This window comes from Oncorhynchus nerka, linkage group LG27, assembly GCF_034236695.1.
Source record: "Oncorhynchus nerka isolate Pitt River linkage group LG27, Oner_Uvic_2.0, whole genome shotgun sequence".
NCBI lineage: Eukaryota > Metazoa > Chordata > Actinopteri > Salmoniformes > Salmonidae > Oncorhynchus > Oncorhynchus nerka.
The window spans coordinates 85,573,435-85,587,226 of NC_088422.1; the positions used below are offsets into that span (position 1 = coordinate 85,573,435).

At 44.7% G+C, this 13,792-nt stretch overlaps 1 protein-coding gene across 1 annotated transcript in view; it reads left to right on the forward strand.

Moving 5' to 3' along the window:
* iqgap1 (IQ motif containing GTPase activating protein 1) overlaps nt 1-13,792 on the forward strand; it is a 74,287-nt gene that overhangs the window by 25,736 nt on the left and 34,759 nt on the right. The window contains exons 7-13 of the mRNA XM_065012171.1: nt 1,048-1,161; nt 1,335-1,513; nt 2,139-2,226; nt 2,483-2,646; nt 2,989-3,073; nt 9,894-10,057; nt 10,336-10,496. Of these exons, the coding sequence (XP_064868243.1) occupies nt 1,048-1,161; nt 1,335-1,513; nt 2,139-2,226; nt 2,483-2,646; nt 2,989-3,073; nt 9,894-10,057; nt 10,336-10,496 (955 nt within the window). The remainder of the gene's footprint in view (nt 1-1,047; nt 1,162-1,334; nt 1,514-2,138; nt 2,227-2,482; nt 2,647-2,988; nt 3,074-9,893; nt 10,058-10,335; nt 10,497-13,792) is intronic.

Here is a 13,792-nt window from a genome sequence, read left to right on the forward strand (position 1 = left end):
GACTCCAGAGACTCTAGCTCCTCTCGCTCCAGACTCTAGCTCCTCTCGCTCCAGACTCTAGCTCCTCCTCTAGCTCCTCTCGCTCCAGACTCTAGCTCCTCTCGCTCCAGACTCTAGCTCCTCTCGCTCCAGACTCTAGCTCCTCTCGCTCCAGACTCTAGCTCTCTCGCTCCAGACTCTAGCTCCCTCTCGCTCCAGACTCTAGCTCCTCTCGCTCCAGACTCTAGCTCCTCTCGCTCCAGACTCCAGACTCTAGCTCCTCTCGCTCCAGACTCTAGCTCCTCTCCAGACTCTAGCTCCTCTCGCAGACTCTAGCTCCTCTCGCTCCAGACTCTAGCTCCTCTCGCTCCAGACTCTAGCTCCTCTCGCTCCAGACTCTAGCTCCTCTCGCTCCAGACTCTAGCTCCTCTCGCTCCAGACTCTAGCTCCTCTCGCTCCAGACTCTAGCTCCTCTCGCTCCAGACTCTAGCTCCTCTCGCTCCAGACTCTAGCTCCTCTCGCTCCAGACTCTAGCTCCTCTCGCTCCAGACTCTAGCTCCTCTCGCTCCAGACTCTAGCTCCAGACTCTAGCTCCTCTCGCTCCAGACTCCAGACTCTAGCTCCTCTCGCTCCAGACTCTAGCTCCTCTCGCTCCAGACTCTAGACTCTAGCTCTCTCGCTCCAGACTCTAGCTCCTCTCGCTCCAGACTCTAGCTCCTCTCGCTCCAGACTCTAGCTCCTCTCGCTCCAGACTCTAGCTCCTCTCGCTCCAGACTCTAGCTCCTCTCTCTCCAGACTCTAGCTCCTCTCTCTCCAGACTCTAGCCTCAGTCTTAGCCAAGCTATGCAGAGACACCTACAGCTCAGGGAACACCCACTCCCCAGTGCCTGATACCATTTCCCTCCAAGTGCAAGAAATACACTCCCCTTTTGTACCATGATTGTTTACAGAACAACCCCTGCCCTCTTTCAGTACTCCCACCAAACAACTGATAGACCTAATGCCTAACCAACTCTTTCTCCCTCCCCTCCTTTATACCTCACTCTTCCCCTCCTTTCCACCACTCAGAGGAGGAGATCAACAACATGAAGAGTGAACTGGAGAAGTACGGAATCCAGATGCCTGCCTTCAGCAAGATTGGTGGCATCCTGGCCAATGAGCTGTCAGTGGATGAGGCTGCGTGTAAGCACCTATCAGATATCACAGAGGGGCGGGTCTAACTGCCTGTTTGGTTGAGTTCAACACTTTATAACAAATTGAAAATGATGGTATAATATTATGTAACATCTCTTTCCTTTTAAATCCATTTCTGAAAATATTCCACACATTTCTGGTAATGAACTCCTCTCCTCCAGTGCATGCAGCAGTGATAGCCATCAATGAGGCCATAGACCAGGGGGTTCCCGAGGGTACCATGGCAGCCATGCAGAACCCCAACGCCATGCTGCTTCAGATGAACACCTGCTCTGCCCAGCACTACCAGGACATGCTGCACAGTGCCAAGGCTGAGAAGGTGGCCAACTCACGCAAACGGGTATGAGAGCTTGCTGTAAATGCTGGGATAGAGAATGAGTGGCAGGGTTGGGGAGTCAATTCTATCAATTCAGAAAGTAAACCGAAAGTCAAATTCCAATTGTTTTCAGTAATTCAGTTGACTGTCTGAATTGATTGAATTGGAATCCACTTTCTGACTTGACTGATTTGATTTGGAATCCACCCCAATATTGGCTGCTGTAGTAGTAGTGTTTTCTTTTAAGTGTATTTGACTTTCTCTAGCTGTATAGTTCCTGTAAAGCGGTGTCCCTCTATTTCTCCTGGCGAGCTGGACTACAGTAGTGTTTTGGCCTCCGCTAAATGCTATTTTAAATAATAATCTGATGGTCAACACCCTGAATAGCTGAATCAGCTGTTTCACTGCTGAGCTAGGACAAAAACCTGCAATACATTGTTTTTCATTGAGCAGACTTCAGGATCACGGGTTTAAATGTACAATGTTGACGTCACAAATCCATGCTTCTATGTGCAACAGAACTAAAATATATGTATCTTGATGAGCAAGTTCAGATGGTACCTCCCGGTTTCTGAGTGTTTTGTTCCCTTTCATGCCTATTGAACACTACCCTGATGTTGCTCTTGTTGCGCTGTCCCTCCTACTGTAGCTGGGGGAGAACTCTGACGCAGAGAGAGATGTCTATGAAGAGCTCCTCACACAGGCTGAGATCCAGGGCAACGTCAACAAGGTCAACTGTGAGTAACACACACTTCATTCTGTATGTTGATGAATCCACATGAGAATGCAGACATGTGTTTTTAAATGTTTATTAAGTTTGTAGTCAACAGACTAACAGACCTAACATCCCTGCGTTGTTCGTTTTTTGATTCACTGAAGTGAGTTTTGCTGATCTGGGGTCAGTTTTAAAACCTAATCCTAGATTTGTACCTAGAGGAAACTTCATCCCAGAGTGTTCTAATAGGTTTTTCTAACACTTTCCTCCCCCATCAGTGACCAGTTCCCTGAGTGCAGCCGAGCAGGCCCTGCTGAGTGGTGATGAAGACCGGCTGTATGAGGCACTTCGCTCCCAGGCTTTGGGCCTACACCGCCTGCAGGCCCAGAACAAGGGCTGGTACCTCAAACAGCTGATGGCTGCCCGCGAGGACAAAGAACAGGTACAGTAGGTGGAATTATTCCAGGTTATTTGTGATTCATCCCACGTTGGGAGATCTGGAAGACCATTGCTTACAGCGGGGTTGTGTTCATTAGGGCAACAGACATTTGACAGTGTTATGAAACAGAAAAGGAAAAAAATGTCTTATTGGACATTCAAACTCCCTGTTTCAGTCCGTTGTCTTCCTTTTGGTGCTTAATGAGCACAACCCTGGTTGATTTTCTATGTGATGTTGATCACCTCCCCCATTATCTTAGATGTGAGCTTGTTTACACTGTTGAAAATTAAACTGAATATTCCACAACCCTGTTTAGAGTAGTTCCTCTTTCTTTGTCTTTCCCAGAATTCTCCAGGGGAGGCGCTGACTAAAGATGAGTTGCAAACTGGAGTAGATGCAGCCAATGGGATTGCAGCAGGCTACCAGAAAAGTAAGCCACGGTCACTGCTCGGTCTGGGGTGAGGTGTACCCTAGGTACACATCTAGGATGTGCTTCTCTCGCCCAATCCTAACCTTAAAGGTCCAATGCAGACGCTTTTATCTCCAAAATCATTTCTTAGTTGGGTAACAAATTAAGTGCCTTGCTGTTCTATTGGAATGGTCGAAAATAAACAAAAAAAAGCTTCTAAGCAAAGAGCCATTTCTCAAACAAGAATTGAGACTGTCTGGGAGTGGTCTGAGTGGGGAGGGGGAAACTGAAAACTAGCTGTTATTGTCGAAGAGGTTTGGAACATAATAATATTCACAGTATTATTCATAATATTCACAGTATTATTCCAACCTCATTGTATATCTATCTATCTCAGAGTACCATTCAAAAGACACCTACTCATTCAAGGGTTTTTCCTTATTTTTTTTTTACTATTTTCTGCATTGTAGAATAATAGTGAAGACATCAAAACTATGAAATAACACATGGAATCATGTAGTCACCAAAAAGTGTTAAACAAATATTTTAGATTCTTCAAAGTAGCCACCCTTTGCCTTGATTACTGCTTTGCACACTCTTGGTATTAGAATCCTAGAATGCTTTTCCAACAGTCTTGAAGGAGTTCCCACATATGCTGAGCACTTGTTGGCTGCTTTTCTTTCAATCTGCGGTCCAACTCATCCCAAACCATCAATTGGGTTGAGGTCTGGTGGTTGGAGGACCAGTCATCTGATGTAGCACTCCGTCGCTCTCCTTCTTGGTCAAATAGCCCTTACAAAGCCTGGAGGTGTGTTGGGTCATTGTCCTGTTGAAAAACAAATGATAGTCCCACTAAGCATGAAACGGATGGGATGGCGTATCGCTGCAGAATGCTGTGGTAGACATGCTGGTTAAGTGTGCCTTGAATTCTAAATAAATCAGACAGTGTCACCAGAAAAGCACCTCCACACCACCACTCCTCCATGCTTCACGGTGGGAACCACACATGCGGAGATCATCCGTTCACCTACTATGTGTCTCACAAAGACATGGTGGTTGGAACCAAAAATCTCAAATCTGGACTCATCAGACCAAAGGACAGATTTCCAACGGTCTAATATCCATTGTTCGTGTTTCTTGGCCCAAGCAAGTCTCTTCTTATTATTGGTGTCCTTTAGTAGTGGTTTCTTTGCAGAAATTCGACCATGAAGGCCTGATTCACGCAGTCTCCTCTGAACAGTAGATGTTGAGATGTGTCTGTTACTTGAACTCGGGGAAGCATTGATCTTGGATGCAATTTCTGAGGCTGGGAACTCTAATGAATTTATCCTCTGCAGCTGAGGTACCTCTGGGTCTTCCTTTCCTGTGGCGGTCCTCATGAGAGCCTGTTTCATCATAGCGCTTGATGGTTTTTGCGACTGCACTTGAAGAAACTTTCAAAGTTCTTGAAATTTTGCCGATTGACTGACCATATCTTAAAGTAATGATGGACTGTCGTTTCTCTTTGCTTATTTGAGCTTTTCTTGCCATAACATGGACTTGGTCTTTTACCAAATAGGGCCATCTTCTGTATACCCCTCCTACCTTGTCACAACACAACTGATTGGCTCAAATGCATTAAAGAAAGCAATTCCACAAATGAACTTTTAACAAGGCACAACTGTTAATTGAAATGCATTCCAGTTGACTACCTCATGAAGCTGGTTGAGAGAATGCCAAGACTGCAAAGCTGTCTTCAAGGCAAAGGGTGGCTACTTTGAAGGATCTGAAATATAAAATATGTTTTGATTAAACACTTTTTGGTTACAACATGCTTCCATATGTGTAATTTCATAGTTTTGATGTCTTCACTGTTATTCTGCACTGTAGAAACTAGTACAAATAAAGAAAAACCCTTGAATGAGTAGGTGTCCAAACTTTTGACTGGTACTGTGTGTAAGAAAATAAATAAAAAATATGTTTTACATACAGTAGGGTTAGGGTTAGACAGTACAAGTCAAAAGTTTGAACCCACCTACTCATTCAAGGGTTTTAATTTATTTTAACTTTTATATTCATAAATATAAGTGTCTTCAGACCCCTTGACTTTGTCCACATTTTGTTACGACAGACGTTTTCTAAAATGTATGATTTTTATTTAATCCATCTACACACGATACCCCATAATGACAGAATGAAAAGTTTTTTTTAGAAATGTTTGCAAATGTATTAAAAATGAACAGATACCTTATTTACATAAGTATTCAGACCCTTTGCTATGAGACTTGAAATTGAGCTCAGGTGCATCCTTTTTCCATTGATCATCCTTGATGTTTCTACAACTTGATTGGAGTCCACCTGCGGTACATTTTATTGATGGGACATGATTTGGAAAGGGACACAGCTGTCTACATAAGGTCACAGATGACAGTGCATGTCAATGCAAAAACCAAGCCATGAGGTCGAAGGAATTTTCCGTAGTGCTCAGAGAGGATTGGGTCAAGGCACAGATCTGGGGAAGGGTACCAAAACATTTCTGCAACATTTTGAAGGTCCACAAGAACACAGTGGCCTCCATCATTCTTAAATGGAAGAAGTTTGGAACCACCAAGACTCTTCCTAGAGCTGGCTGCCTGGCCAAACTGATCAATCACGGGAGAAGGGCTTTGGTCAGGGAGGTGACCAAGAACCCGATGGTCCCTCTGACAGAGCTCCAGAGTTCCTCTGTGGAGATAGGAGAACCTTCCAGATGGACAACCATCTCTGCAGCACTTTACCAATCAGGCCTTTATGGTAGAGTGGCCAGATGGAAGCCACTCCTCAGTAAAAGGCAGATGACAGCCTGCTTGGAGCCTGCCAAAAGGCACCTAAAGGACTCTTGGACCATGAGAAACACAATTCTGGGGTCTGATGAAACCAAGATTGAACTCTTTGGGCTAAATGCCAAGCATTACGTCTGGCGGAAACTTTGCACTTTGCTACGGTAACGCATGGTGATGGCAGCATCAACCTGTTGATGTTTTTCAGCGGCAGGGTTTGGGAGACTAGTCAGGATCGAGGGAAAGATGAATGGAGCAAAGTACAGAGGTCCTTGATGAAAGTCTTCTCCAGAGTGCTCAGGACATCAGACTGGGGAGAAGACTCACCTTCCAACAAGACAATGACCCTCAGCACACAGCCAAGACAACGCAGGAGTGGCTTCAGGAAAAGTCTCAATGTCCTTGAGTGGCCCAGCCAGAGCCCGGACTTGAACCCGATCGAACATCTCTGGAGAGACCTGAAAATAGCTGTGCAGCAACACTCCCCATCCAACCTGAAAGAGCATGAGGATCTGCAGAGAAGAACGGGAGAAACTCCCCAAATACAGGTGTGCCAAGCTTGTAGCATCATAACCAAGAAAACTCTAGGCTGTAATCGCTGCCAAAGGTGCTTCAACAAAGGAGTAAAGGGTCTGATTACTTATGTAAATGTGATATTTTAATAAAACATTTATTCTAAAAACCTGTTTTTGCTTTGTCATAATGGGGTATTGTGTGTAGATTGAGTGAAAAAAACAATGTAATCCATTTAAGAATAAGACTGTAACATAAGTGTGGTTTAAAGTAAAGGTCTGAATACTTCCAGAATGCGCTGTACACACACAACACAGGATAATCACTGTTAACTGCACTGGTGGGGAAACTACCTTAGGGTTACCTCTTCACTCCTCACTCATTACCAACTGGTGTTCACGTTATCCTCATGAGGACATGGCCTGCAGCAGAACACTGCAGTTTACCCTTTAGTTACCCACATCACTGGCTGTTTCATGTTCCTGTGCTGATTGCAGTATGCTTATCGCGTGTCTCTTCCACATGGTTTTTAACCCTACTGATAGTCAGGCTACTCTGTGTTCCGTCTGTGGGTTTGACCCTTTGTGTCTCTCTTTGTGCTGTGTATTTAAAGAGAAGGTTTATTTTTGCTTGTTGACGTTTTAGCTTATTTTTCACTTCACAACTGCCGCAAGGATTGGCTTACACTTCCTCTCTACCTCTCTTCCCCTATATACAACCACTTACTGATTCAATCTGTTTCCACTAGTATTGCTACAGAACATGCTCAAAAAATACTTGCCACCCTGTATCGCTCTGTCTAGTGTGTTAGTCCTGTCTCTGTTGTATTTAATCATGTTCCTCACCCTGTCTCTCTGTGTATTTAATCATGTTCCTCACCCTGTCTCTCTGTATTTAATCCTGTTCCTCACCCTGTCTCTCTGTGTAGTGCGTTTAATCCTGTTCCTCACCCTGTCTCTCTGTGTAGTGCGTTTAATCATGTTCCTCACCCTGTCTCTCTGTGTAGTGCGTTTAATCATGTTCCTCACCCTGTCTCTCTGTGTAGTGCGTTTAATCATGTTCCTCACCCTGTCTCTCTGTGTAGTGCGTTTAATCATGTTCCTCACCCTGTCTCTCTGTGTAGTGCGTTTAATCATGTTCCTCACCCTGTCTCTCTGTGTAGTGCGTTTAATCATGTTCCTCACCCTGTCTCTCTCTCTGTGTAGTGCGTTTAATCATGTTCCTCACCCTGTCTCTCTGTGTAGTGCGTTTAATCATGTTCCTCACCCTGTCTCTCTGTGTAGTGCGTTTAATCATGTTCCTCACCCTGTCTCTCTGTGTAGTGCGTTTAATCCTGTTCCTCACCCTGTCTCTCTGTGTAGTGCGTTTAATCCTGTTCCTCACCCTGTCTGTGCGTTTAATCCTGTTCCTCACCCTGTCTGTGCGTTTAATCCTGTGCCTCACCCTGTCTGTTTAATCTGTGCCTCACCCTGTTTAATCCTGTGCCTCACCCTGTCTGTGCGTTTAATCCTGTGCCTCACCCTGTCTGTGCGTTTAATCCTGTGCCTCACCCTGTCTGTGCGTTTAATCCTGTGCCTCACCCTGTCTGTGCGTTTAATCCTGTGCCTCACCCTGTCTGTGCGTTTAATCCTGTGCCTCACCCTGTCTGTGCGTTTAATCCTGTGCCTCACCCTGTCTGTGCGTTTAATCCTGTGCCTCACCCTGTCTGTGCGTTTAATCCTGTGCCTCACCCTGTCTGTGCGTTTAATCCTGTGCCTCACCCTGTCTGTGCGTTTAATCCTGTGCCTCACCCTGTCTGTGCGTTTAATCCTGTGCCTCACCCTGTCTGTGCGTTTAATCCTGTGCCTCACCCTGTCTGTGCGTTTAATCCTGTAATCCTGTGCCTCACCCTGTCTGTGCGTTTAATCCTGTGCCTCACCCTGTCTGTGCGTTTAATCCTGTGCCTCACCCTGTCTGTGCGTTTAATCCTGTGCCTCACCCTGTCTGTGCGTTTAATCCTGTGCCTCACCCTGTCTGTGCGTTTAATCCTGTGCCTCACCCTGTCTGTGCGTTTAATCCTGTGCCTCACCCTGTCTGTGCGTTTAATCCTGTGCCTCACCCTGTCTGTGCGTTTAATCCTGTGCCTCACCCTGTCTGTGCGTTTAATCCTGTGCCTCACCCTGTCTGTGCGTTTAATCCTGTGCCTCACCCTGTCTGTGCGTTTAATCCTGTGCCTCACCCTGTCTGTGCGTTTAATCCTGTGCCTCACCCTGTCTGTGCGTTTAATCCTGTGCCTCACCCTGTCTGTGCGTTTAATCCTGTGCCTCACCCTGTCTGTGCGTTTAATCCTGTGCCTCACCCTGTCTGTGCGTTTAATCCTGTGCCTCACCCTGTCTGTGCGTTTAATCCTGTGCCTCACCCTGTCTGTGCGTTTAATCCCCTGTCTGCCTCACCCTGTCTGTGCGTTTAATCCTGTGCCTCACCCTGTCTGTGCGTTTAATCCTGTGCCTCACCCTGTCTGTGCGTTTAATCCTGTGCCTCACCCTGTCTGTTTTAATCCTGTGCCTCACCCTGTCTGTCTGTGCCTCACCCTGTCTGTGCGTTTAATCCTGTGCCTCACCCTGTCTGTGCGTTTAATCCTGTGCCTCACCCTGTCTGTGCGTTTAATCCTGTGCCTCACCCTGTCTGTCTGCCTCACCCTGTCTGTGCGTTTAATCCTGTGCCTCACCCTGTCTGTGCGTTTAATCCTGTGCCTCACCCTGTCTGTGCGTTTAATCCTGTGCCTCACTGTCTCACCCTGTCTGTGCGTTTAATCCTGTGCCTCACCCTGTCTGTGCGTTTAATCCTGTGCCTCACCCTGTCTGTGCGTTTAATCCTGTGCCTCACCCTGTCTGTGCGTTTAATCCTCACCCTGTCTGTGCCCTGTGCCTCACCCTGTCTGTGCGTTTAATCCTGTGCCTCACCCTGTCTGTGCGTTTAATCCTGTGCCTCACCCTGTCTGTGCGTTTAATCCTGTGCCTCACCCTGTCTGTGCGTTTAATCCTGTGCCTCACCCTGTCTGTGCGTTTAATCCTGTGCCTCACCCTGTCTGTGCGTTTAATCCTGTGCCTCACCCTGTCTGTGCGTTTAATCCTGTGCCTCACCCTGTCTGTCCCAATCCTGTGCCTCACCCTGTCTGTGCGTTTAATCCTGTGCCTCACCCTGTCTGTGCGTTTAATCCTGTGCCTCACCCTGTCTGTGCGTTTAATCCTGTGCCTCACCCTGTCTGTGCGTTTAATCCTGTGCCTCACCCTGTCTGTGCGTTTAATCCTGTGCCTCACCCTGTCTGTGCGTTTAATCCTGTGCCTCACCCTGTCTGTGCGTTTAATCCTGTGCCTCACCCTGTCTGTGCGTTTAATCCTGTGCCTCACCCTGTCTGTGCGTTTAATCCTGTGCCTCACCCTGTCTGTGCGTTTAATCCTGTGCCTCACCCTGTCTGTGCGTTTAATCCTGTGCCTCACCCTGTCTGTGCGTTTAATCCTGTGCCTCACCCTGTCTCTCTGTGTATATAGTGTTGCAGGCGGTGGAAAGGATAAACGCGGCCGTCAGGGCGGGTGTGCCCGAGAACACGGCAGCAGAGCTGATGAACCCTGATGCCCAGCTGCCCGAGGTCTACCCCAGCGCTGCCGACCTCTATCAGAGAGAGCTGACCAGCCTGCAGCAGCAGAGTCCAGATGTACGCACACACACACTAATGCACACACTGTCTCAATCGATGTGAGACACAGTTGGACATTGTCAGGCATTACAACTGTATTGATGATTGTACTTATTGACAATACATCTTGAAATATATTTTCAGAAAGACATATTAGTTAGCTAAACTGTCAGTGATCCACAGGTTTCAACATGGTTGTGTATTAGAAGGCAACTATATTGATGACTTAAGTACAATATATTGATAAATGTATCGGAGGTATGGATTAGTTGAACGTTCTGGTTGTGTTCCCCAAGGGTTCTCTGTCCCATCCGGAGCTGCTGGTTGCCGTGGAGATGTTGTCGTCGGTGGTGTTGATAAATAGGGCGTTGGACGTGGGCGACCGGAATTCCATGTGGAGACAACTGGCCAGCACCGTTACTGGACTCAGTAACGTAGAGGACGAATACGCACAGAGGTACGCACAGAGACAGGCCGTGACAGACACTTGTCTGTCACTAGTTGTGTAGATCCTGCTGTATGCCTTTGAAGACATCTTCAGGCCTCGATCCCAGATTTGGATAGACTGGCACCATCTACAGTTACCTCAGAGATATGAAACTATAAATGACGTATTAATGTGTTTTCTACCCGTCTAACCAGATCTTGTAAACGTCTGTCATGTTGTTGCTGATGACAACTACATTTACGTTGTAGTAAACATGTACGTCTGTAATCGACAGTAATTCATTTTCTGGCACTCAATAAATGTCCCGGTTTGATGTTGTCTGTTCAGTTGACTGGTTAGTCTGTAACTATGAGGTTTAATGTTGTCTGTTCAGTTGACTGGTTAGTCTGTAACTATGAGATTTGATGTTGTCTGTTCAGTTGACTGGTTAGTCTGTAACTATGAGGTTTGTTGTTGTCTGTTCAGTTGACTGGTTAGTCTGTAACTATGAGGTTTGATGTTGTCTGTTCAGTTGACTGGTTAGTCTGTAACTATGAGATTTGATGTTGTCTGTTCAGTTGACTGGTTAGTCTGTAACTATGAGGTTTAATGTTTGTTTAGTTGACTGGTTAGTCTGTAACTGAGGTTTGTCGTTGTCTGTTCAGTTGACTGGTTAGTCTGTAACTGAGGTTTGTCGTTGTCTGTTCAGTTGACTGGTTAGTCTGTAACTGAGGTTTGATGTTGTCTGTTCAGTTGACTGGTTAGTCTGTAACTGAGGTTTAATGTTGTCTGTTCAGTTGACTGGTTAGTCTGTAACTATGAGGCTTGTTGTTGACTGGTTAGTCTGTAACTATGAGGTTTGATATTGTCTGTTCAGTTGACTGGTTAGTCTAACTATGAGGTTTGATATTGTCTGTTCAGTTGACTGGTTAGTCTGTAACTATGAGGTTTAATGTTGTCTGTTCAGTTGACTGGTTAGTCTGTAACTATGAGGTTTGTTGTTGACTGGTTAGTCTGTAACTATGAGGTTTGATATTGTCTGTTCAGTTGACTGGTTAGTCTGTAACTATGAGGCTTGATATTGTCTGTTCAGTTGACTGGTTAGTCTGTAACTATGAGGTTTAATGTTGTCTGTTCAGTTGACTGGTTAGTCTAACTATGAGGTTTGATGTTGACTGGTTAGTCTGTAACTATGAGGTTTGATATTGTCTGTTCAGTTGACTGGTTAGTCTGTAACTATGAGGTTTAATGTTGTCTGTTCAGTTGACTGGTTAGTCTGTAACTATGAGGTTTAATGTTGTCTGTTCAGTTGACTGGTTAGTCTGTAACTATGAGGTTTGATATTGTCTGTTCAGTTGACTGGTTAGTCTGTAACTATGAGGTTTGATATTGTCTGTTCAGTTGACTGGTTAGTCTGTAACTATGAGGTTTGATATTGTCTGTTCAGTTGACTGGTTAGTCTGTAACTATGAGGTTTAATGTTGTCTGTTCAGTTGACTGGTTAGTCTAACTATGAGGTTTGATGTTGTCTGTTCAGTTGACTGGTTAGTCTGTAACTATGAGGTTTGATGTTGTCTGTTCAGTTGACTGGTTAGTCTGTAACTATGAGGTTTAATGTTGTCTGTTCAGTTGACTGGTTAGTCTGTAACTATGAGGTTTGTTGTTGACTGGTTAGTCTGTAACTGTAACTGAGGTTTGATATTGTCTGTTCAGTTGACTGGTTAGTCTGTAACTATGAGGTTTGATATTGTCTGTTCAGTTGACTGGTTAGTCTGTAACTATGAGGTTTAATGTTGTCTGTTCAGTTGACTGGTTAGTCTGTAACTATGAGGTTTGTTGTTGACTGGTTAGTCTGTAACTATGAGGTTTGATATTGTCTGTTCAGTTGACTGGTTAGTCTGTAACTATGAGGCTTGATATTGTCTGTTCAGTTGACTGGTTAGTCTGTAACTATGAGGTTTAATGTTGTCTGTTCAGTTGACTGGTTAGTCTGTAACTATGAGGTTTGATATTGTCTGTTCAGTTGACTGGTTAGACTGTAACTATGAGGTTTGATATTGTCTGTTCAGTTGACTGGTTAGTCTGTAACTATGAGGTTTGATATTGTCTGTTCAGTTGACTGGTTAGTCTGTAACTATGAGGTTTAATGTTGTCTGTTCAGTTGACTGGTTAGTCTAACTATGAGGTTTGATGTTGTCTGTTCAGTTGACTGGTTAGTCTGTAACTATGAGGCTTGATATTGTCTGTTCAGTTGACTGGTTAGTCTGTAACTATGAGGTTTAATGTTGTCTGTTCAGTTGACTGGTTAGTCTGTAACTATGAGGTTTGTTGTTGACTGGTTAGTCTGTAACTATGAGGTTTGATATTGTCTGTTCAGTTGACTGGTTAGTCTGTAACTATGAGGCTTGATATTGTCTGTTCAGTTGACTGGTTAGTCTGTAACTATGAGGTTTAATGTTGTCTGTTCAGTTGACTGGTTAGTCTGTAACTATGAGGTTTGATATTGTCTGTTCAGTTGACTGGTTAGACTGTAACTATGAGGTTTGATATTGTCTGTTCAGTTGACTGGTTAGTCTGTAACTATGAGGTTTGTTGTTGACTGGTTAGTCTGTAACTATGAGGTTTGATATTGTCTGTTCAGTTGACTGGTTAGTCTGTAACTATGAGGTTTGATATTGTCTGTTCAGTTGACTGGTTAGTCTGTAACTATGAGGTTTGATATTGTCTGTTCAGTTGACTGGTTAGTCTGTAACTATGAGGTTTGATATTGTCTGTTCAGTTGACTGGTTAGTCTGTAACTATGAGGTTTGATATTGTCTGTTCAGTTGACTGGTTAGTCTGTAACTATGAGGTTTGATATTGTCTGTTCAGTTGACTGGTTAGTCTGTAACTATGAGGTTTAATGTTGTCTGTTCAGTTGACTGGTTAGTCTGTAACTATGAGGTTTGATATTGTCTGTTCAGTTGACTGGTTAGTCTGTAACTATGAGGTTTGTGTTCAGTTGACTGGTTAGTCTGTAACTATGAGGTTTAATGTTGTCTGTTCAGTTGACTGGTTAGTCTGTAACTATGAGGTTTGATATTGTCTGTTCAGTTGACTGGTTAGTCTGTAACTATGAGGTTTGATATTGTCTGTTCAGTTGACTGGTTAGTCTAACTATGAGGTTTGATATTGTCTGTTCAGTTGACTGGTTAGTCTGTAACTATGAGGTTTAATGTTGTCTGTTCAGTTGACTGGTTAGTCTGTAACTATGAGGGTTTGATATTGTCTGTTCAGTTGACTGGTTAGTCTGTAACTGAGGTTTGATATTGTCTGTTCAGTTGACT